At 46.6% G+C, this 25,818-nt stretch overlaps 1 protein-coding gene across 1 annotated transcript in view; it reads left to right on the plus strand.

The window, feature by feature from the left end:
- Positions 1 to 25,818, plus strand: part of crocc2 (ciliary rootlet coiled-coil, rootletin family member 2) — a 328,062-nt gene that overhangs the window by 226,562 nt on the left and 75,682 nt on the right. Inside the window, exons 26-31 of the mRNA XM_038817133.1 lie at positions 902 to 1,069; positions 2,117 to 2,501; positions 3,461 to 3,669; positions 6,236 to 6,356; positions 7,977 to 8,140; positions 9,818 to 10,258. Coding sequence (XP_038673061.1) covers positions 902 to 1,069; positions 2,117 to 2,501; positions 3,461 to 3,669; positions 6,236 to 6,356; positions 7,977 to 8,140; positions 9,818 to 10,258 — 1,488 coding nt within the window. The remainder of the gene's footprint in view (positions 1 to 901; positions 1,070 to 2,116; positions 2,502 to 3,460; positions 3,670 to 6,235; positions 6,357 to 7,976; positions 8,141 to 9,817; positions 10,259 to 25,818) is intronic.

Consider the following 25,818-nt stretch of genomic DNA (forward strand, 5'->3'; position numbering starts at 1 on the left):
TGGCATGGTGGTTACTGCTCTGAGAAAGGGGGCAGTATCTGTGGAGGGCAGTATCTTTGGAAAGCAGTAGGACAAATGGGGGGGAACAGCATATTTGGAGAGTGTTGGGACTGGTTTGAGCAATAGACATGGAATGGATGAATAATTTGCAATTTTGTTTGATTACTTCGGGGAACAAGAAGGGAACACAGAGCAGGTTCACCAGGATGTTGCCTGGGATGGAATGTTTCAGTTATGAGGAGAGACTGGTTCGGCTGGGTTTGTTTTCCCTGGAGCAGAGGAGGCTGCGGGGGGGGATCTGATCGAGGTTATCAAAATTATGCGAGGCACAGACAGGGTGGATCATAAGAATCTTTCCCCCGTGGCAGAGGTGTCTAAGATCAGAGGGCATAGACTTAAGGTGAGAAGTATGGAAACATTTTTTCACCCAGAGGGTGGTGGGAATATGTAACGCGATGCCTGAGAGGGTGATGGGGCAGGCACTCGCGCAACATTTAAAAAGCATCTGGATGAGCACTTAAATCGTCTGTGGACCAAGTGCTGTAAAATGGGATTAGTATAGATTGGTTTGTGATGGTCGGCCGAAGGGCCTGTTTCTGTGCTGTATGACTCTAATTTATGCAGAACTTAATTCCCCTAGGAGATTGGGTAGAATGGTAGAATCTGTGATAAAGGTACAATTCTTTTGACCTGTGGCAGTAGTGTAATAGACCGAATTCTCGGTCCATATCTCGATACTAATCCCACAAGGTGCCTTGGTGCCAGTTAATCTTTAAAGCTTGATATGAACGACCAGTTTAAGACTTTAGATTAAAAGACTTTAGATTTGGGAAACTCCAAGTCAAGCCCAGAAACTGGCTTCCACACCTGCTCACTGCTGCCCCTTGTGTTGTTTACGCAGGTGAAGATGTTGGACAGTGAGAACATTAAGAAGAGCAAGGAAGTGGCCGAACTGCAATCCCAAGTAGCTTTGAACGAACAGCGAGGGGAAGAAAGCCTGAAGGAATCGTTTGCTCTGAAGCAGAAGATTGTAGAGGCAGAAACTGGCCGTGAATCAACTCGTAAAGAGGTGAGAGCTGGGCAGTGTGTGACTGTTCGTGACTGAAAAAAAACAGCAACACATCTACAAGAAAATAATTCAAAAACTATCACAGCTTTTGTCGGGCAATTTTGCCAATTGTCCCTCTTTGAATAGTTTCTTGGGATATTAACACCCATCTGAATAGACAGACAACGACCTCGTTGGACACCTTGTCCGAAAATACGGAACCTCCATGAATGGTGTACTCCCTCGGTACCAGACTGGATTGTCAGCTGAATTATGTACTCGAGCCCAACTAACAATCCAACATTCTAACATTATTTACCTGGTGTCAAGAAAATCAAAGTATTGATTCAAAAAGTGATTGGCGCATGGTGGGTTCACAAATTAGGATTGAGTTTCTCGGGAAGGCCTGCTGGGAGAAGATCAGGGGCCTGACAAAATTTTCATCTACCCGCTCGTTCCCTGCATGAATCCCCCCCCCCACATTTCAAGATCATGGACATTTGGGCCGACATCAGTAATGGCGCATCTGGTGCATCGCCTCAAGAAAGTCATCATGGGTCAAGGAGTAAGCATGTCGAGCAATTAAAATTCCGAATGCTCAAGAGATCAGAGTTGGCAGAGTGCAGAGATTAAAGCGGGGTTTGCCGGTTGAAGAGAATTACAGAGATACAGAGGGGCAAGGCCATGGAATGATTCAGAAACTGTTTAAAATCGAGACTTTACTTGACCTAGAGCTAATGTAAATCAATGAACTGAGGGACAAATGGGTGAGGGAGACTTGGTGCAGATAGAACATGAGCAGCAGAGTTTGACTAACCTCGGGTTGGAGGAGAGTAGAACATGAGAGACCATCAGAATAATCCAGTTGAGAGGTAATAAAGGCATGGTTGAGTGTTTTCGTTAAGACAGGGTCAAGGTCATATAATGTTACAAAGGCCTTGGTGATGGTGCACATGTGTGGTAAGAAGCTCAACAGGCCATCAGATGTAACACCAGGTTTGTGAACAAACTGGTCCAGCCTCAGACTATTGATGCACAGAAGTTTGTTATGTTGTATGCTCTTTGCAGGTTGCCAACCTCCAGAAGAAGATAATAGATATGGAAAGTATGTTTAAAGGGCGTGAGAAAGAGCTCCTTGAAAAGCTGGAGGATTGCCATGTGAATGAGAAGAAGTTCCAAGACAACAACCGCAATCTGGAAATGAAGTTGCAACATGCCAAGGGGGAAGCAGATGGGTTAACAATGAAGATCAGTGCCATGGAAGGACGTGTAACCGGTCTCGAAACAGAACTGGCCAAAGTTGAGACTGCCAAGAGGGAAGTGGAGTTCAAGTTGGCTAATTTGCAATCCACGCTGCGCAGAACTCTAGGAATTGGCCGGTCTGGGCGTACATCGAGTCCAGGATTTCCCAGCCGTAGCCCATCTCCGCGGAGACCCCTCTCTCCCACGAAAGGTATGAGATGGAGAGCAAAGCGTATTTCACCATATTCAGTCATTCATGTGATTACTGATTGGTCCATGCAAACTACATTGGTATTATCAAATGTCCCTCGAGCTTATCTGTTCTTCACACCAGCAAATTGGCATTATCCAGTCTCAAACTCCTCATCTTTCTAAAGCCTGATCTCATAGCTTTTGTACTGACTTTTTCCCTTTCTAATTGAATCTTAAGCCTCATCATATTGGTTTCACCCACATTTAGCTGATCTAACTGGTCTATTTCATTACCCAGCCAGTTCTAGCAATGCCTCCAACCCTAGGCCGAGTAGCATAATTTAGGAACTCAATTTCCTGTTTACCATTTAGTCCTTGTTTGTCACAATTCTGGATTAAATTATTCAATTCTCCCAGAACAACAATTTTGCTGTTACAATTTGTAAGCCTATGCCACAACCTCAAATAATGTAACCAGTCCTTTATCTCTGTGTTCCAGTCATGTTGAGTCAGTCTGTATTAATTGCTTACATAAATTTCTCTAGACAGAGCATCTATTCCCTCTAGAATATGGGGAGGAAGTTGAAGAGGAAATCTACAATCAGATTAGAGAGATGAGTAAGGATAGCAACATTATTGCTCCAATGCAAACGGGTTGGGTTGTAAGATGAGCAGCGGAATTGACTGCAGGAATTTAATTTCACTGGGCAGCACCATGGCGCAGTAATTAGCCTCACGGAGCCGAGGTCCCAGGTTCGATCCCAGCTCTGGGTCACTGTCCGTGTGGAGTTTGCACATTCTCCCCGTCTTTGCGCGGGTTTCGTCCCCATAACCCAAAGATGTGCAGGGTAGGTGGATTGTGCACACTAAATTGCCCCTTAATTGGAAAAAAATGAATTGGGTACTCTAAACTTGAAAAAAAAAAGGAATCTAATTTCACCCACATTAATTGGGGTATTTCTGTTTTGTAATCACCAGGTTTTGACAACACATTCACCACCACCACAGATGGACGGGGCAGCCCAATTCCACGAACGGGATCACCCGATCGTAGCCACTCCAGCTCTCCGTACCACTCCGTGTCACCTCCCCGGAGTGAACCATACCCAGCTGACATCGATCCCGAAGTGGTTAAAGGCACCCTGCAAGATTTTCTGCAGGAGCTTCGTGACACACAGAGGCACAGGGTCAAGTATATTAAAGCTCTGAGCTGCATTCACTGCTACCTTTCTACTTTTCCAACGACAGTGGGATCAATGAAATGAAAATGAAATGAAAATCGCTTATTGTCACGAGTAGGCTTCAATGAAGTTACTGTGAAAAGCCCCTAGTCGCCACATTCCGGCGCCTGTCCGGGGAGGCTGGTACGGGAATTGAACCGTGCTGCTGGCCTGCTTGGTCTGCTTTAAAAGCCAGCGATTTAGCCGGGTGAGCTAAACCAGCCCCTAGTGAGCTAAACCAGCTAAGACAAGGGCTGTCTTATTTAGGTGAAAGGTGATGATAGCTGATTTAAAGGCCAGAGTGACAACACCTGAATAGAGAATACCATTAACAACATTGACAAACATTTGGGTCAGGAGGGGAATTTGAGAGTTCAGCAGTCCGGTGAGAATAGGGTCAAAGGAGCATGAGGTGAGCATCGTGAACAAGGTGAGCTCAGAAGGCATAAAGGGAAATGGAAGAGAAACTAGAGAAAGATACAAAAGGTAGCTGGGCGGTAGAGTAATTAACACTGCTGCCTCACAACGCCAGGGACCCGGGTTCAATTGCGACCTCTGGGGAAATTTCTCTCCCTGTTTGCATGGGTTTCTTTCTCCCCCTGTTGGCGTGGATTTCCTCTGGGTACTCCGGTTTCCTCCCACAGTCCAAAGCTGTGCAGGTTAGGTGGATTGGCCATGCGGAAATGTTGATTGATTGATTTATTGATTGATTGAATGATTGCACCTTCGTATCCAAAAAAGGTAGTTGGGATTACTGTTACTGGGATAGGGTGGGGTATGGGCTTAGGTAGGGTGCTCTTTCAGAGGATCGGTGCAGACTCGATGGGCCTAGTAGCCTCCTGGACTCTTGTGATTCTATGATTCTATGTTGAGGGCTATGGCAGAGGGCCACCTTGGAGGAACTTTGGCTTGGTGGGCTTGAAAAAGGAAGGACGAGGCAGCTTATCAAATGACCTCAATCTTAGTGACCAACAAGCTCTTCACATATACTGTTGAAGGATTTTTTTCCCCAAAACATTCGCAAGGAGACACCTTCCTCTTGTTCTGCGCTCCCCAACCCACTGTGGTTTCAAAGTGATGCAACTTAATCTCATTTTGTGGTCCTCCAAGTGGAAGAACTGTGGCATAGTGATTTTTGGTTGCTTCTATTCTCAACTTCAGCCTGTCTTGGGAAGCAGAACAGCAGTGACGTGTCTCCTTGTTCAGCAAATAATAGTGCACTAAGTACCAGAAGTGTGAACCTATTATTTGTCTGTGTAGTAGAAGCCTCGGGGAGGAAACCCTGGGAGATACATTCTTATTAGGAGAGGGAAAACAACTTGAGAATGTCCTCAGGATAAGGAAAAAATATCTTTAGGAAAAGAAAGAAAGAAAATCTCCGACATGCCTCTTCGGGATATCCCAAAGCACTTAATATGCAAAAATGTACTTTCTGAAGTCTAGTCACTGTTGTTTGGGAGGTGAGCACAGCAGGATACCAGAACAGCCAATAACATGAACGATCGATCATTTTGTTTCTTTGCGAAGTTGGTTGACTGGGACATTGGGGGAAACCCTGATCTTCTTTGAGTTGCAGCATGGGACCTTTTGCATGCCATACACAGACCTCCAGGGCCTACAGGACCTACTGTGACAGCACGGTGGCACAGTGGTTAGCACTGCTGCCTCACAGCGCAGGGGCCGGGTCCAGTCTTGGATGAATGTGCTGAGTTTGCGCTTTCTCCCTGTGGGTTTCCTCCAGGTGCTCCGGTTTACTCCCACAATCCAATGATGCACAAGTTTGGTGGATTGACTATTCTAAATTGCCCCTTAGTGTCTAAAAGATGTGCAGGGTATGTGGGGTTAGGGGCTGGTTTAGCACAGTGAACTAAACAGCTGGCTTGTAATGCAGAACAATGCCAGCAGCGCGGGTTCAATTCCCGTACCGGCCTCCCCAAACAGGTGCCGGAATGTGGCAGCTAGGGGCTTTTCACAATAACTTAATTGAAGACTACTTGTGACAATTAGCAATTATTATTATAAGGCGGGGAAGTAGGCCTCGGTAGGGTGTTCTTTCAGAGGGTCGGTGTAGACTCAATGGTCTGAATGGCCTCCTTCTGCACTGCAGGAATTCTTAGATTCTATGGTGCAGCCTAGCATTAATGCCCCATCAGGAAAACAAGTACCGGTAACAACGCAGCAACTTTCTCAGACCTACACTGCGTTGTACGCTTGCATTATATGCTTAACCCCTTCAGTGTGAGTCGAGAGCCCTGAGATTGCAACAAATTCTCTTACCCATGAATCCTTCGAAATAGTAAAAAGTACCTTCCAGCTTAAAGGTACACAAATCTGACATTTCCCTTGCATTATATTTCCTGTCACTTGCCACCTGCCATGACACAGTGCCTTGTTGAGTGATGAAAGCTGGGAGCTTTGTACGGTTCTGTCCACCTTGCGCCAGTGTGCACGGTGAGGCTCTGCATGCCCCATCGCAGCAGCATGTCCAGTCAGGAGGAGGTTTTAAGAACTGGTCATTTGCTTTCCACCTTAGGATGAGGCTCAGATTCACCTGGCAAACCTGGCACGGCAGCTTGCAGAGACAGAAACCGACCGGGACCGGACAAACACACGTGTTCAGCAGCTCCAGAAATCCTTCAGTGAGGCAGAGGAAGGTCAGTCAAGAGATGGGTGAACCGTAGATGGGAACGCTGTGGGGAGGCGGAGGTGGGATTTTGTGCCGCTGTTTTCAGGGGAAAGAATTGCTGGCGGATGCGCTAAATCCTGCAGGCATCCCAAAGCGCGGTTAACGTAACAAGAATCATGTTGTTGAACATCGGGATCCGCATTTGAATGCATTTAAATATGATTATCCGAACGTAACACCTGATAGTCCCTCCACTGCTAGATTGTCCATTGCTCACACGAACTTGAATCAAAACGTGCACCTGGCGAACAGAACCCGTCAGAAGTACACAGGTGAGTACATTCCCCAGGGGGGAGAGGGTCATGCCCTGGAACAGTCCCCTGGCAGTGCACCCAGCACTGCTTATGGGCAGTGCCGAAGGGGGGGGTTTCCATGGGATCAAAGTGGGGGGGACGGAGAGAGGGTTCTAGTATTAATTTTAAAAAGGGAGCCCCGATCCTTTGAAAATTAAGGGTTGGATTCTCCGATCCCCCAGCTGACTGTTTCTCGGCGTGTACCTTTTGCTGGCGACGGGATTCTCTACTCCCACAGCTTGTCAATGGGATTTCCCATTAAGCCATCCCACGCCACCGGCAAACCCGCCGGCGGGGATGCGCTGCTAACAGGAACAGAGAATCCCAATGACTTCCGGCCTAAGTCGCCGCCAGTGTGATGTCTCCCCAATTTCTCCCCAATAATATGGCGGAAGAAGCCGCTCTTGGGGTTGGCAGCTTCCACACTGTTTTTGCCGTCCACTGCGACACTCTGCAAATAAATGAGAAAGTCCCGCCCCAACGTTCTGAAGGGTGGGCATGTTGGAGCCCGGGCACTTTGCTGCTCAGCCAGCCGGTGCTCATGATTCCTCCCATTCGTCGAGCTGTCAGTCTATGCCTTTGTGCAGAGCTTGCCACACCAAGGACATGTGCTGCTCAAAGGAATGCGGAGAAATTCAGAGAGTCAGTCACCGAGACCACTGCTTGGCCAGGCTGACAAGAGCAAAGCTTAAAAAAAACAATGGAGGTGATCGCTCTGGGACGATGTACTTGGTCAGCATATTCTCCTTTTACATCCGGGATCGAGTTCAAATAAGCCTCAGAATAAAGGGATAAAATTCTCCAATGACCATGAGGCCTGAAGTAGGCTGAGCTTAGAGAAGTCTGAAAAAAGGACCCAGTGAATGTCAGATCCAAATAACATAAATATCCTCAGTCACTGATTGGAACTGAATTAGCATGTAGCTAACGGAATAGCTTGGGTGGCAATGGAAATACCGCACCCATAAGTTTGTGTGACATTCAGACTCAATGCTGTTGGAGGATTTCGACCTTTACTCTGCAATTGTTTCCTGCTGTACCTGACATGGAGGTAGTTACTGGCACAATGAAGGAGCAGTGCCTTGATCAGCACTCTTCAACTATTGCAAACTATTGCCTGTGTTTGATGTTGACTTTGGGTGCAACGCTTGTTCAAGCAGCCCAGCATCTCAGCTCCCACACTGATCGATTGCAGGATACAGTAACAAGCCTCTGTGAAAGCACTGTTGGATAAATGAGGACTGCATTCTGGTACATTGGGCCTTAACGTGCAACATCAATGTTTTGCTTTCAAGGAAAGCGTGCATTAGATGGCCGCCTGAACAACGCACAAGCTACGCTCATGCTGCAAGAAGAGACTCTAAGGCGCGGAGAAAGAGAAAGGAAGGCCCTGGCCGAACAGGTGGCCTCATTGGAGCGGAATCTGCAGTCATCTGAGGGAGAGAAGAGAGCACATCAGGTAATAGCTCCTGAAGGAAAGGTTGGGCAAAATTGGTGGTGAGTGTCCAATGTTAATGGTAACCATCCCTGTATTAAGCTGGAGGATTCATACAGCTGTCAGTCCCTCAATATTTCACAAAAAGATGAATTCTCTTTTCGCTATCATCGAAGATTGTCAGCATTGACCAATAAAATATTTAGAATGTGACACTGGAGGATCCAATTAAAGAGTCCATAGCCATTGCTTTTTATGAGAGAAGGAACGAAAAAGATGAATGATGGGAGGTAAGTTTCCTTTTACGTTGTTACAACCAGGTGAGAAGGAATGAATTGACTCCCCTCTGTTCGGCCTCCTCTATTGACCACAACAAAGTTGTGTTAAGTTTCTTTTTCACGAGGATGTGCCTTTTTCCAAATCAGAATGCATTTAACTATTTAAGCTGGTGAGAAATAAGAAGCCAATTAAACAAGTCTTATGTCAACGGTAGTGTTCTATGTTCTATGGTCAGATAGGCTTCAGAGGGTTTCACAGGTCGGCGCAACATCGAGGGCCGAAGGGCCCGTACTGCGCTGTAGTGTTCTATGTTCTATGTTCTATGAAAGAGCACATTTATTAACCATGAAACCCGAGGAAAAAATAATCTGAACACAAATGTTGCACAAACGCAGGTATCAGAAATAAGGGAAGTTAGAGTCCAATAAAAAATGTTCAAAGAATACAGAGTTAACCTGTTCTTGAGATGCAGATTTTTAAACATTGTGGTCAGCACAGTATCACAGTGGTTAGCACTGTTGCTTCACAGTGCCAAGGTCCTAGGTTTGATTCCTGGCTTGGGTCACTGTGTGGAGTCTGCACGTTCTCCCTGTGTCTGCGTGTGTTTCCTCCTACAAGTCCCAAAAGACGTGCTGTCAGGTGAATTGGACATTCTGAATTCTCCCTCTGTGTACCCGAATAGGTGCCAGAATGTGGCAACTAGGAGCTTTTCACAGAAACTTCATTGTAGTTTAATGTAAGCCTACTTGTGACAATAAAGATTATTATTATTGATTTGGATTACCTGGTTTTGTGGATCGGCCAGGTGTACAAAATGTTGCAACTGTTACAAAGTCTCAGTTCGCTGCTAGTTTTCTAATAACATTGGCTTTTAAACCAGGTCAGACACTTATTCCAATTGAGAGAGAAAGAGAAAGCGAGATTAGCTTTCAGCCTGTTTCCCCTGCTGAAAACCTTCTTGCAATATCTCTGCATGGCTGCAGCCCGGGCAGTTATACTTCATCCATTGTGTACTTTCAAGGGGTTTTGGGTGGGTCTGTCAATCAAAGCCAGTGTTTCAATTTCCATGATTTTTGCATTTTAATATCTTTTGCTTAAACAGTGACATGTTTCGATGGGTCATTGCATTACAGGAAATGTTTCTCTCTTCACACTCCTCTGAAGGTGTTTCTTTGTTTTTCACCTTGGAAGGTGGCCTTATGTTGTTAAGTATATTCTGTATCATTTCAAATTGCAACACTTCCAGTCAATTCAAAGTTTGAAAATCATATTTTTGAAATTAAAGGATCATAGCCTCGTGGCAACGTACAAAATGACAGTGATAATGCTGGGGATTGACATGAAGCCTGCATGCATTTGATAAATATGCCTACCCAGGAGATTGTAAGTGTGACGTTTATCTCTGACATTTATCAAATGCAGGAGAAGATCAGTAAGATGAAGGCAAACGAAACAAAGCTGGAGGCTGACAAGCGAAAGCTGAAAGATATACTGGAAGCATCTGAGAACCGTATCACGAAGTTGGAGCTATTGCGGCGCTCTCTCGAGGGGGAGCTGCAGAGAATGCAGTTGACACTGAACGACCGTGAGATGGAAGTCCAAGTTCTTCAGGACCAAATTGAAATGCTCCAGCGGCAAGTAGCTGATGGCGAGATGAAGGCCACCTCTCTCCAGCTCACCCTTGACCGGCAGTCGATGACCCTGGCCAAGATAGAGGAAGGTGAGAGTCAACTGAAGGACAAGGTGCAGAGTCTGTCCCTGACTCTCTCGGACACGAGCGCTGGTGCAGCAGTGCTGCAGGACCGCATTGCTCAGCTTCAGAAAGCTCTATCGTCCAGTGAACAGGATCGGCGGGTACTTCAGGTAAATACTTGTCTGTTCTTCAGTTCTGAATGTGGTCATATCTCCCCTCAGTATGCAGAAATTCCACACCTCGGTTACCTCTAGACATGATTATTCCAATGCTCTGCTGGCTGGCTTACCTCGAATTTCATCCCAAACTGTTGCTGCCCATATCCTGACCTTGCATCGTTTAGTCATCCACCCTATGTAGGTTGACCAAATTGGCTCCCAGTTTGGTGAAGCCTCAATTTCAAATAGATTGTCCTTCGGTCAAATCCCTCCACGATTTTCTCCTTCCTATCTCTATAGTCATGTCCAGTTCTGCAACTCACCGATAAGTCTGCGTTCTTCCAATTCTTCCCTCTCAGAAATCACCAACGTTAATCACTCCAACGTTGATGGATGTGCCTTAGGCCACCTGGGTCTTAAACTGTGGAATTCCCTGCCTAAACCTCTGTGCCACTCTCTGCTCTTATAGGTCACCTACCTCTTTTGACCAAAATTCTGGTCACCCTTTCTGATATCTCTTTATGTGCCCCGATGTAAAATGCTGTCTCCTTAATCTCCTGCAAAGCTCCTTAGGAGATTTTACTGTGTTAAAGGCACCAGAAAAATGGGAGCTGTTGTTATAACAGGCCAAGCATCAACAGGATGGCAGATGGAGCGTAATATAGGGAAGTGAGCAGTTGTTCACTTTGGTCGAATATGTTTTAGCAGAATATTTTTTAAAAGGTAGGAAACTTGTAAGTGTTGTTGGCCAAAGAGACTTGCGTGTGCTGGAACAAGGAACACAGAACGTTAGCACGCAGATGCAGCAAGCTATTAGGAAGGCTGGCCTTTACTGCAAGGGGATTGAAGTCAAGAATAAAGAAGCCTCACCAGAGTTGCACAGGGTTCAGGTGAGAGCACATCTGGAGTTCTATAAGCAGTTCTCGTCTCCACATTTAAGAAAAGATACATTTATATTGGAGACGGTACAATGAAGGTTCACTAAATTGGTCCCTGGGATGGGGGGATTTGTTCTATGATGAGAGGCTGAGTAAATTCTTTGATGTTTAGAATGAAAGACGATCTCATTAAAACCTATCACGTTCTGAAGGGGGTTGACACAGAGATTGTTTCCACTGGTCGGGGAAATCTAAAACTCGGAGCAGTCTCAGAATAAGGGGGCTAATCATTTAGGACTGAGAGGCGGATAATTATTTCATTCAAAGGGTTGTGCATCTTTGGAGTTCTCTACCCCAGAGATGCTGCATTGTTCAATATATTTCAGGCTGGGATAGCCAGGTTTTTGGTCTCTCAGGAAGTTAAGAGATATTGGGCATGATCGAACAGCCACGCCTGATTCAAGATGCGACACAACCGGTAAATCTTGTGAGAGGCCAAACGTGATATTCACTCGGCTTCTTACACCTCGTGAGATCTAACGGGATTTGCATATGCACGTGAGCAGTTAGCCACACTTGAATATGTCTACACCCGACCTACCCAGCGCCCGTGGTTGAATCCCCTTGCCTCGGAGACCCAGAGATGGTGCTGTTTGGCATTAATCTCCACAAACACGGACCTAGCAAAACCGCAATGATGGGGCGTGTGCTTTCCTAGACGACCGGAGCCCCCAGGTGATCGGCCTCTGGTCAGGGTGGTACCTTGGTACTGCTGATCCACCTAGGCATTTTGGCACTGCCAGCCTGGCACTCTAGCAGTGCCATCCTGGACATGCAGACAATGCCAACCTGGTGACGTCTTGTCCGTCCCACGATTTGGGCCTTGGGGTTCCCTGCCCTTATTAGGGAGGACGACAGGAACTTGAGGACCCCCCAATCGATAAGCTGGGGTGTTGGGGGATCCAGGGGTCACGTTGGGAGGTTGAGAGATTGGGGCGGGACGCCATCCCGGACCTTTCCTGCACTAACTTGCTAAGCTCCTCAGTGCAGTAAATAAAGGTAAGTGCAGCCTCAGTGGGGCACTCCTCCCCAAGCTCCGAAAAAGGAACAAGTCCCGTTTAATAGCGGGGTCGTTCTCGGCGCTGCAAGTACCGGGAAATACCCCGCAAACGCGCTCAACACGGGACTCTTGTTTTTTTTTTCCATTTAAATCGTGCCCATTAGCTCTGGGTGGAAAAATGGAGTTGAAGCCCAAGGTCAGCCACAATCATATTGAATGGCAAAACAGACTCAATGGTCTACATCTGCTCCTATTTATGTTCTGATAAGTATTGAGTACTGAGCAAACAAATGCAGACTCAGAATGATCCCACCTTTAGCAGTACTGGCAGTCGGAAAATATATTTTCAAACAGATTAATGTCTGGTTACAATTGCAGCAACGACAGTTGGTGTTGGAAAAGTACCTGACTGACAGTGAGGACCAAAACAATAATAATGCAGGTGCTGGGAAGCGAAAAATTAAAACAGAAAGCTACTCACCAGGTCAGACAGCATCCGTGGAGGAAACAGAATTCAGTCGATCCACATTTCGGGTCGAAGATTCTCCCTCAGGGCAATCATTCAAAATGAGATTTGAGGTCGTGGAGGTATGCAATGTCCTCATCAAGCTGGGGCTGGGTCACACCATCTGGCCAGAGGTAAATGATGGAGATGTCAGGTTATCTTTGAAAATGATTGAGTATCACACAGAGATTTTCCATTGATCAAATAGTTGGGATATAGTTCGCAATGTCCGCAGACTTTATAAAATGGGTGCATGATCTCATACTTCGTACATTATATCCTGTTGAGAAGCACTATTCAGATATTGAGGTGATACAGTTTATATGAACAGTCCTATGATTAGTTGGCAATTATCCTATTATAGTTGGCCTTGTTTTAGGGTGCAGTAATTGACAGAGGTTAATGGCAATGAAGTGCTGAGTGTAACTAACAAGACTGGAATTAACAGCCCCTGTGCTACTTTCCCCAGTGCTAATAAACACTTTCTCAGAACAATAAAAATACTTTATTTAACATTTTTAAAAGATCCAAGGTAGCTCTTTAAAATCAGCTTGACCCAAAGCTGAAGTTAAATCTCTTTCAGTGGAAAGCCCAATTTTTGTATGAAGGTCTTCTGAAGTTCAAAGTGTTTCTTTTTTCATAATTTGTTCCTGGAATTTGGCATTTGGTGCCCATCGCAAACTGCCCTTGAGTAGCTGGTGGGAAGCCACCTTCTTGAACTGCTACAATCAATGTGGTGTATGTAGACCCACAATGCAGTCAAGGAGGGAGTTCCAGGATTATGACCCAGTGACAATGAAGAAACGGCGATATAGTTCCAAGTCAGGATACGTAGGTAAATAGATACATCGAAGATAGGAGCAGGTGGAGGCCTTTTGATCCTTCGAGCCGGCTCTGCAGTTTATCACGATCATGGCTGATCATCCATCTCAAAGGCCTAATCCTGCTTTCTCCCCATAGCCTTTGGTCCTGTTCTCCCCAAGTGCTATATCCAGCCGCCTCTTGAATATACTCAATGTTTTGCTATCAACTACTTCCTGTGGTAATGAATTCCACAGGCTCACTATTCTTTGGGTGAAGAAATGTCTCCTCATCTCTGTCCGAAATAGTTTTACCCTGAATCCTCAGACCGTAATCCCTGGTTCTGGACCATCATTGGTAACAACTTCCCTGCATCTACCCTGTCTAGTCCTGTTAGAATTTTATAAGTCACTATGAGATCCCCCCCTCATTCTTCTGAACTCCAGCGAGAACAATCCCAACCTAGTCAATCTCTCCTCATATGACAGTCCAGCCGTCCCTAGAATCAGTTTGGTAAACCTTCACTGCGCTCCCTCGAGAGCAAGAACATCATTCCTCAGAAAAGGAGACCAGAACTGCACACAATACCTCACCAAGCCCCTGTATAATTGCAGCAACATATCCCTGCTTCTGTACTCGAAACATCTCGCAATGAAGGCCAACATACCATTAGCCTTTTTTACCACTTGCTGCACCTGCATGCTTACCTTCAGCGACTGGTGCACAAGGACACTCAGATCCTGCTGCACACTCCCCTCTCCCAATTTACAACCATTCAGGTAGTAATCTGCCTTCCTGTTTTTGCTTGCAAAGTGAATAACCTCACACTTACCCAAATTATACTGCAACTGCCATTGATTTTCCCACTCGCCCAACCTGTCCAGATCATGCTGTAGGATCTCTGCATCCTCGTCACAGTTCACCCTCCCACCCAACTTGGTATCATCTGCAAACTTTGAGATGTTACATTTTGTTCCCTCATCCAAATCGTTAATATACATTGTGAATAGCTGGGGTCCCAGCCCCGATCCCACTAGTTACTGACTGCCAACGATGGTGAGTTATTTGGTTTTTCTGGTTTGAAATGTGCTGGTGAAGGAATCCAAACAGTAACCAGCTTCTGAGCAATATGGCCAGATTTGGCATTGCCAACGACATTCACATTATGTGAAGAAACTATTTTAAAAGCTTTGGGATGTCTTGATACCAGGAAATGTGATGCATAAGTGCAAGTTCTGACTTGCGGATTAGCTGAACAACAAAATGACCATTAAGGTTCCAGCTTATTGCAAAATCCCTACTGGTTCATTATGTACTTCAAGAGAACGAATCACACCAAACAGCCTGTAGTCTGGGACACATGTTTTTTTTTAATTAATTTGTGGGATTTGGCCTTGCTGACGTGGCCAGCATTTATTGCCCATTCATAATTGCCCTTGAGAAGGTGGTGGTGAGCTGCCCTCTTGAACCGCTGCAGTCCATGTGATGTAGGTACACCCACTGTGCTGTTAGGGAAGGAGTTCCAGCCCCACACTATCTAGTTGTATCTTGAGCTAACTCATTGAGCACAGTAACTAGGATGGTGAATGCCTTGATTGTGCTTCCTCTTCAGTGCCAGATGCGTGCAAGATCAACACTCAAAGTATTCATGTCCTCCACCAATTGAGACCCTCCGTAATGATCATAAAATATGCCCCTGATTACATGGGAGGTGTTAGTGTTTTCCTGAAATTTAAGTTTTCCTGACCCATCTCCGCAGGTCAAACTTGGCTGTTTTCACTCGAGCAACTGCCACCGTGTAAATTCCGTCGTGTAGCGAACACTCTCTAAAGGCAAAGCCCCGATCTTTTCATTTGTGGTGTTACAACTGGCAACCGGGCTCTGAATTAAACATCATCCGAACCCGTTGCAGCGTTAGTTTGGGCAGAACACATGAATCTGAATGAATTATCGCAACAATCTTAACTGGAGGGTCAATTTTAACTTTGTACTAAAGTGTATCTATCGGCAGCCCAATTGACATCTCTCCCAATTATTATTGCGGCTGGCTTCAATGGAAATAAAAATCAGGAGCAATGTAAAATAGGTTGTCGATTTGCTGTTGCGTATTTTACACTGTCATGCAATTCCGTAACGTTTGTGAAAAAGAGCATTTACCCAGAGCAGTAGCCTCTCGTGTGCCCCATCCCAGAAGCTTATTCCCATTCTACATCCTTAAAAATAAAACAAGAATTGAAACTAAACCATCAGATGAATCATTAGGCCGTCCCGCAGAGTGAATTGGGAAGCATCATTCTCCATGCTTTCATAGAATCATAGAATTTACAGCCCATCGAGTCTGCACCTGTCCTTGGCAAGAGCACCCTACCCAAGCCCACACCTCCACCCTATCCCCGTAACCCAGTAACCCCGTCCAATCTTTTTGGACACAGAGGGGCAATTTAGCATGGCCAATCCACCTAACTTGCACGTCTTTGGACTATGGGAGGAAATCGGAGCACCCGGAGGAAGCCCATGCAGACACATGGAGATCGTGCAGACTCCACACAGACAGTGACCAAAGCCGGGACTCAAACCTGGGACCCTGGAGCTGTGAAGCAACTGTGCTAACCACTCTAGATCTTAAATATGATACTAGAAAACTTCTAAGCTATGCGTCAGATCCTTACCACAGAAAGCAGGGAAAATCGGATTGCGTTATCCTGGACTCCAACTGCCTCCATTAAATCATTTAACCTTCTGACTTGCAAGATAATACAAGACCTTAGCACGCGACGCGCAAGTAAATTTTCAGATGGAAAATAACTCGGTGTAATAGAAATGGAGAATGTTTTAGAACTTTTCAGTAAAAGCCAGTCTTGTTCGTCAGTTAACGAGCTAATTCCCGTTTGGCAGCTACCCATGTGGATCCTGTCAATAATGCTCAATCGTACGGACAAAAAAACTCTTTCTAGAAACATCTTTGTTTGAGGCTCCTGGTACTAATTGTGTCTCTGTGCCAACACCAAAGAAAATCCAATTCATCTTGGGTATTTTGAAATGGCTGGTGGCCAAATTCAATGCTCCACGTTTATGGAAGACCCAAAAGACAAGGAATGGGAAAAAACAACGCAATAGCACCAGCTGCATCCAATTACCCCGGTGACCCTGTCCAAGCTTCAGTGAATATATTGTGCGTGAAGAAAATTAATTTTGTGGGAAAATCCCACAATTCACCCTGAGCGTGAGCATTCCAGGCTGCATGCTTGTGGATATTGCAATGTACAGAGGGCTCGCCCAATGTACAGTCCCTGTGATGATGACTCCTTAAATCTAGACTTAAGATCCTTCTCTATAATAAACCAGCTTAGCAAATAGATTCCTTTCATTTATGCCTCATGGGCCAATCTTCAGTGAGTTATTCCTCTATCTCTGATACTTCTGTGTGTCTGTCCCTCAATTTCAGATACTTCGATATGCCCCTCCCATCATCTCTGATCCTTCTGTCCCTCCCACCATCTCTGATCCTTCTGTCTCTCCCTCCATCTCTGATCTTCCAATTTGTTTTCCCCTCCACCTTTGATCCAATACCAGTATCTCCCTCCATCTCTGATTCTATATCGGTCTCCCTCCACTTCTGATCCTGTATCCATCACTACCTCCACTCTGATCCTATTGCAGTCTCTCCCTCCACCTCTGTTCCTATATCCATCTCGCCCTCCACATCTGATTCTATACCCATCTCTCCCTCCACCTCTGATTCTATATCCGTCTCCCTCTACCTCAGATCCTATATGCATTAGGGGCAGCAGGGTAGCATGGTGGTTAGCATAAATGCTTCACAGCTCCAGGGTCCCAGGTTCGATTCCCGGCTGGGTCACTGTCTGTGTGGAGTCTGCACATCCTCCCCCTGTGTGCGTGGGTTTCCTCCGGGTGCTCCGGTTTCCTCCCACAGTCCAAAGATGTGCGGGTTAGGTGGATTGGTCATGCTAAATTGCCCGTAGTGTTCTAATAAAAAAGTACGGTTAGGGGGGGGGGTTACGGGTATAGGGTGGATACGTGGGTTTGAGTAGGGTGATCATGGCTCGGCACAACATTGAGGGCCGAAGGGCCTGTTCTGTGCTGTACTGTTCTATGTTCTATGTTCTATCTCGCCCTCCACCTCTGATTCTATATCCATTCTCTCTCTACAACTCTGATTCTATACCCATCTCTCCCTCCACCTCTGATCTTATACCCATCTCGCCCTCCACCTATGATTCTATATCCGTCTCCCTCCACTTCTGATCCTATCCCCATCTCTCCCTCTACCTCTGATCCTATACCCGTCTCTCCCTCCACCTCTGCTCCTATACCCATCTCTCCCTCCACCTCTGATCCTACATCCAGCTCTCCCTCCACCTCTGATCCTATATTATCTCTCCCTCCACCTCTGATCCTATATCCATCTCTCCAACCACCTCTGATTCTATACCCGTCTCTCCCTCCACCTCTGATCCTATACCATCTCTCCCTCCACCTCTGATCCTATATCCATCTCTCCCACCACCTCTGATTCTATACCCGTCTCTCCCTCCACCTCTGATCCTATACCCATCTCTCCCTCCACCTCTGATCCTATGTCCATCTCTCCCTCCACCTCTGATTCTATACCCGTCTCTCCCTCCACCTCTGATCCTAAATCCATCTCTCCCTCCACCTCTGATCCTATATCCATCTCTCCCTCCACCTCTGATCCTTACCCGTCTCTCCCTCTACCTCTGATCCTATATCCATCTCTCCCTCCACCTCTGATTCTATACCCGTCTCTCCCTCTACCTCTGATCCTATATCCATCTCGCATTCCACCTCTGATTCTATATCCGTCTCCCTCCACTTCTGATCCTATACCCATCTCTACCTCCACTTCTGATCCTATATCCGTCTCTCCCTCCACCTCTGATCCTATACCCATCTCTCCCTCCACCTCTGATCCTATACCCATCTCTCCCTCCACCTCTGATTCTATACCCATCTCTCCCTCCACCTCTAATCCTATATCCATCTCTCCACCTCTGATCCTATTCCAGCCTCTCCCTCCACCTCTGATCCTATAACCATCTCTCCCTCCACCTCTGATCCTATACCCATCTCTCCCTCCACCTCTGATCCTATACCCATCTCTCCCTCCACCTCTGATCCTATACCCATCTCTCCCTCCACCTCTGATCCTATACCCATCTCTCCCTCCACCTCTGATCCTAAACCCGTCTTTCCCTCCACCTCTGATCCTATATCCATCGCTCCCTCCACCTCTGATTCTATACCAGTCGCTCCCTCCACCTCTGATCCTATACTCATCTCTCCCTCCACCTCTGATCCTATATCCATCTCTCCCTCCACCTCTGATTCTATACCAGTCTCGCCCTCCACCTCTGATTCTATATCCATCTCTCCCTCCACCTCTGATCCTATACCCATCTCTCCCTCCACCTCTGATCCTATACCCATCTTTCCCTCGGCCTATTATCTTTCTCTGATCATTCAGTTTGTCTCTCTGATTTTTTTGAATTATACTCTGTTGTAGAACAAGTGTGGTCTTCTGCTGTTACACTTCTCCACCTCAGTGTAGCTCTGCATTTGAACCAAAAGTTGAAAAAGTCTCAACAGACAGAGTTAACCTTTATTTTTAGCCCTAACTTGTGAACTCAGAGATAAATGTGAGCTTCAATCATATACAGTCAAACAGTGAAATAATGGTTGAGATTCCTGCACGTGTTCATGCTTGACGTGTACATGAACCGATGATGTCAGATAACGGCTGCTGAAGAGACTCAGCTTTAATGCCTGAAGGGGAAATTATCCCAAAATGGATTGGGAGAGATTGAGGAGTGAGTGTATCAATAACAATGCTGAGAGCCTCCTGAAGTGGGGATCGCCAACAGCATCAGGAGCAATCTGACCGTGTGGTGTTTATGACATTGTGCAAAGCTGAAGATGACTCCTCTGGTGCTGTTATCTCTGCTCAGACAAGGAGAGAGTTTTTTATATGTTTGTCTTGGCAGAGGGCCAGTGTACCAAGCGCTGTATTAATCCTCAGAGTGTTTGTTTAATAGAGAGCATCATCAGAGGCGTGAGTGGGAAGATTGGGGGGAGCCTTGGTTTGGAAAGCAGACCTCTCAGTCAAGTAGTCTGTCATCTTAACTCTAACCATTGCTGAATTCCACGCAGGAAACCAGTCACCAACTCTTCCATCTATATGTTGCATTTAGCAAAATTTGCAATGAAGTCTCGACGTGGTGAAGGAGGTCTCATCAGCGGGCAGATCACGGCACAGTAGTAGAAGCTCTTGGCTCAGGGCAACTCAGGGAGATTGCTTTTACATAGAATTTTTTACATTGCAGAAGGAGGCCTCTCGGCCCATTGAGTCTGCACAGTCCCATGGAAAGATCACCCTATCTAGGCCCACACCTCCACCCTATCCCCGTAACCCCATCTTATCTTTTTGGACCCTAAGGGACAATTTAGCATGGCCAATCCACCTAACCTGCACATCTTTGGACTGTGGGAGGAAATTGGAGCACCCGGAGGAAACCCACGCAGACACAGGGAGAACAGTACAGCGTGTTTTTGATGCAGTGCTTGTGATCCAACTTTGGTACAGGAGACTCCTGACATAGCGTATTATGATTCTAGAATTCACCATTAGCGATGGTTATATATCTTCAGGTTTTGTGATGGATATTCTTTCAGGTTAAGCCCCTTTGAAGAGAAGACCTCATGATCCCTATAATCTGCAGCACACCTTGCCCTATATCTAGTGTTATGGCACCCTGGGCTTGTTTGCAGGTAATTCCAGCCAAGTCGCAACACAGTTCACCCGGATTCACAACACAATTAAAGTTAACTTTCAATTTTGGTGTTTGGTCTTTGACTGCCCAACAATGACAGTCACCAGGTTTGTCAATGTAAACACAAGTAATGTTTATTAATAACAATAACTATAATTAAATAGGCATCAAATGCAACTGATTAATTATTATCTAATTCTAACCCACCCTTTAACACGTCACACCCTCGCCACACACATAAGGCAGACAAACACAAAGGAGAAAGAGGGGTGTAAAAAAATACTAAAAGTAAAAGATAAAAGTCTCTATTTCAGATGGACGTCTTCCAGTCAGATCTTTCTTCAGTCTCGGCCTGCAGTCAGATGATGTCTTTGCTTTCAGTCTGTGATGGTTTCACTGTAGATTCATCAGGGTCTCAGAACCAGGAAGCAGGAAACATGAGGGAGAAAGAGCAAGAGAGCAACACACAACCACTCCTCTCAACCTCCAAGAGCTTTCTTTCGGGTTATCTGAAAGCACGAACCTGGCAGGGCCCAATCATTGTCTGTTTCCGGGCAGATTATGATCCTTGGCCAAGTCGGTAGCCACCAGCCAACCAATTTAACCAAATCCTTCCAATCTCTCAGGTGCCAGAAAGTCTGAGCACTTCTATTCAACATCTTCATAGTACTGTTTTTCAACTTTTGAGTTCCTCTGCTCAACTTAAAGATGTATGTCCACTAAATAAAGAAGGGACTGCAAACAACAGATACTCCAGAGGCCGTGAAGAAACAAAAATCAGAAAAAGTCAGCAGAAGCAAATGGCTGAGCTGGCAGATGCATGACGTGTCGAAGCTGGGCCCCACCAGAGCGAGAAGGACCGACCCGCCGCACAAGACGCCCCCCTCACCAGGGGGTGGTTGGAGGATATTTCTCTCAAGGGAACTGAGAGAACACAGAGAGGGGATGAAAACCAGGCTGCGGTCAGGGTACAGACAGATTCCTGGCGGACTTCTAGAAAGAAATTCACAGGAGCATTAGTCTTTCACCTGTGGGAGATGTTCACAGATTCTTTTTTAATATAAATTTAGAGTATCCAATTCTTTTTCCAATTGAGGGGTATTTTAGCATGGCCAATTCACCTACCCTGCACAACTTTTTGGGTTGTGGGGCTGAGATCCACACAGACACAGGGTGGACGTGAGGCAGCAGTGCTAACCACTGTGCCACATGCCGCCCTATGTTCACAGACTCACTGGCGAGGGACACCTTGCCACCTACGCTAGCACAAGCCTCAATCCTGCTGATATCCAAGAAAGACAAAGACTCAACAGAATGAGGGTCATACAGGTCCATTTCGCTGCTAAAGGTAGACGTGAAAACACTAGCCAAGATCCTGGTCAACACTGAGGACTGCGTACCAGAGGTGGTAGTAGAAAAGAAAACGGCTTTTTCAAGGGTACACAGTTAACGTCGAACATTAGGCGCCTGCTGAACGTGATCATGACCCCATCCGGGGTGGGAACACCTGAGGTGTTCATCTCTCTGGACACAGAAAAGACCTTCAACGGGGTCGAATGGAAGTACGTCATAGAGGCACTGGAGCGGTTCGTGCTTGGAGCAGGGTTCATCGATGGGTAAAATTCATGTACAGCACTCCTACAGCGAGCGTATGGACAAATACCACCAGCTCTAAGTACTTCCAACTGTACAGAGGCACAAGGCAGGAATGCCCATTGTCCCCGCTGCTGTTTGCCCTTGTGATCAAGCCACTGGCGGTCACGCTCAGGGTGGCAACGAGTTGGAAGGGGATCCGCAGAGGAGACAGAGCACAACGTCCCGCTCTATGCGGATGATCTGCTCCTCTACATCTCGGATCCACAAAGCAGCATGGAAGGAATCATTGTGCTCTTAAAAGAGTTTCGAGCCTTCTTGGGCTACAAACTCAATGTGGGCAAAAGTGAGGTCTTCCCGGTGAACCCGCTGTACATGCATTTTACCCAGGCGATGAACCCTGCTCCAAGTCCGAACCACTCCAGTATCTCTAAGATATACTTCCATTCGACCCTGCTGAAGCTCTTTTCTGTGTCCAGTGAGATGATCACCTCAGGTGTTCTCACCCCGGATGGTGTCATGATCACGTTCAGTAGGCGCCTGATGTTATGCGTTAACCCGTGAGGGGGAGGGGCAGAGTTGGAGGGACTGCCGTTTAAACAGGCCCAGCACAAATTCCGCTACCTGGGGATCCAAATCACTCATGACTGAACAGGGGTCAACAAACGGAACTTGACCAGTCCGATGGAGGAAGTTAAAAAGGACTTGTAGAGGTGGGACATGCTCCCACTCTCTCTGGCGGGGAGGGTGCAGACGACCAAGATGAGCATACTGCCGAGGTTCCTCTTCCTAGTCAGATTCATTATGATCTACGTTCCCCAAGACCTTCTTCACCTCATTAGAAAAACTGATCATGGTGCTTTTGTTGGGGCGGAAGAACACAAGGATTTTTTTAAAAGGCGCTGCAGAGAATGTGAGCCATATGGGGTCTAGCCCTCCCAAACCTGCAATAATACCACTGGGCAGCAACTGCGGAAAGGGTAAAGAGGTGGATCAAAGAGCCAGAAACGAATGGGAGGAGGGCTCCCTCTGGCCCTAGCCACGGCGGCACTCCCATCCCCAATGAACAAATACTCAACAAATCCAGTAGTGATAGGAAAACTCCGGTCGTGGAACCGACTGCGACAGCACTTTGGACTAACCAAAGTGACCATCTGCAATAACCACAGGTTCATGCCGCAACAATGGATGCCACCTTCAAAAGGTGGAGACAGGACGGAGGGCGCTGTTAGTTATGGACCTCTATACTAACAATAGACTAACAACACTCGATGAACTAACAGAGAGGTTCCAGCTGACAGGGGGGAACGAACTAAGATACATGCAGGTCAAAAACTTCCTGTATAGGGAAATGAGGACATAGATACATCGATACATAGAAGATAGGAGCAGGAGGAGGCCTATTGGCCCTTTGAGCCTGCTCCTCCATTCATCACTGATCCCATGACATACCCACGGCCACCGCAACAGTCGTTGTTCGAGGACCTACTGGACGCAGACATCTTCGGGAAGGAGAACTGCGGCGACCTGTATGGGCGACTATTGGGAAGAGCAAACACACGACTGGACGAGACAAGAGAAAAATGGGAGGAGGACTTAGGGTTTGAAATAGGGTGGGGACTCTGGAGTGAAGCACTGCATAAGGTCAACTCCACCTCCACTTGCGCAAGGCTAAACCTAATGCAGCTGAAAGTGGGACAAAGAGCCCACTTAACTAGATCCCAAAAGAGCTGGTTGCTCCTGGAGGTGGAGGATAAATAGGAACGGTGCCAAGGAGACCCGGCCAGCCACGCCCACATGGTCTGGTCTTGCCCCAGACTTGTCGGGTTCTGGACAGCCTTCTTCCAAGGCAATGTCCAAGGTGTTGGGGATGAGGGTGGAGCCGTGCCCGAGAGTGGCAGCCTTCAGAACGTCAGATCTATTCATGGGGAGGAGGTCCAGCGCCCTTGCCTATCCTTGCCTAATCTCCCACCGGTGAATCCTGCTCGACTGGAAATCAGCAGCACCACCCAAAGCTGCAGAATGGCTGTCCGATATATCAGAATTTCTCCGGATGGAGAAAATCAAAATCGCCATCCGGGGGTCGGAACAAGGCTTCCACAAAACGTGGGAGCCATTCACTCAGTTGTTCCAAGATCTGTTTGCAGCCAGCAGCCAGTAAACCGGAGAAAGCTGAAAGTCACACCGCAATAATGAATGCCAATGAAAAGGATAGGGGGAGGGTGGGGGAGGGAACAATGAAACATCGAGCCTAACCAAGATCAGCAAATAACAAAATATTTTGGAGCAATCATACAGGAATACGATATAGGAGCCGAGAGGAAGGAGGGCACGCCAGACGATTGGAAGGGGAGGGGGGTCAAGAAGAAAGGTGGCGGGAGGAAACCTGGGGACCCGGCTGGGAATAAGCACCCACTGGAGAACGCAAACAAGAAGCTGCAACCGATGTTAGCAGCAAAAGACAACCGATGTATATGATTTTTCTTTTCTGTTGTTTTCAGTGTATGTTCACAATTGCCTTTGTCTTGTGTAGCTGAAAAATCCTTACGAAAAACATTTATAAAAAAAATACTTTGTGTGCCTTCGCAGAAGGCAGACTGGAAAGCATTTTAATATAAGACAAGGCAGAAATGCAACCTAACTCACTGGTTTATTTTACATGAAAGGCACAATCGAGCAATATGTAGCTTCTTCAATTGCTCATTCGATGAAAAAAAGCTGAAATTCTGCTGACAGATTCGATTGAAGCTCACTTTAAAGCTAGTTATTTGAGATTAACTGCTCCTAGTTTCTGGTTCGAGCCACCGGTATTGACTCTACCATTTTTATGCCTCTATTTAAAGGAAAAGAGAGAAAGATAACAAAGTAGTTTTAAAACCAGAAGGTCAGGGACGGGTTTGAACCCCTTAGCTGCCAATTAGCAATAGTTTCAACCTAGAGCTAACCGTGGCACATAGGGGAAATGGTGGGATCAAAAGTCCATTGCCTTCCTGGTACTTTTTTACCATAGATTCAGCAAAATGCCGCAAAATGGGACGGTACCGTGGTTAGCACTGCTGCCTCACAGCTCCAGAGTCCCAGGTTCAATTCTGACCTCAGGTCATTGTCTGTGTGGAGTTTGCACATTCCCTCCGTGACTGTGTAGGTATCCTCCGGGTGCTCGGGTTTCCTCCCGCCGTCCACAAATGTGCAGGTTAGGTGGATTGGCCATGCTAAATTGCCCTTAGTGTCCAAAAGGTTAGGCAGTGTTGCTGGGTTACAGGGATGAGGTAGTGGTGTGGGCTTAAGTAGGTTGTCCTTTCCAAGGGCCGGTACAGACTCGATGGGGCGAATGGCCTCCTTCGGCACTGTAAATTCTATGATTGTTTGAGAATGTTTAAAACCCAGGTGACTCAGACCGGATGGAGCGAGGCAGGAATTTCCTCAACCCAAAGACCCCTTTGTTATAAAACAATTAATGTTGACGGAGTGCAAGAAATTCCGAATGCGGAGTATTTGAATTTGGTTTAGTTTGAAGGACTCTAGGCGGGATTCTTTTTCCGTCCGCACCCATTTTCTGGTGCGGCGCACCCCCCACCGGCAGCGGGATTATCCGTCCCGGCAGCCGGCGAAACGGAGGATCCCACCGATGGAGAATCCAGCCCTCTTTTTATGGTGCAGCTACCTTCAAATATTTCCAGTCCTTTTTCACTTCATTCTGTGGCTGTAATCGGGAAGGGATAATGGAGCTTAAAGCCAAAGCCTGCCCCCACTCCTCAACCCACCCGATCAGGAAATAATCAGCCAAATCCGCTTTCTTTCGAAGTGGCAGCTTTTTTTATTCCGGGGTGGGAGGCACGTATTTGATTTTCTCTCTCTTGCCCAGTGACAGAGCAGCAGATTTTAGTGCCGCACTGACAGTGGGAATGAGCCGGAGCCACCGTCAT

This window comes from Scyliorhinus canicula, chromosome 13, assembly GCF_902713615.1.
Source record: "Scyliorhinus canicula chromosome 13, sScyCan1.1, whole genome shotgun sequence".
NCBI lineage: Eukaryota > Metazoa > Chordata > Chondrichthyes > Carcharhiniformes > Scyliorhinidae > Scyliorhinus > Scyliorhinus canicula.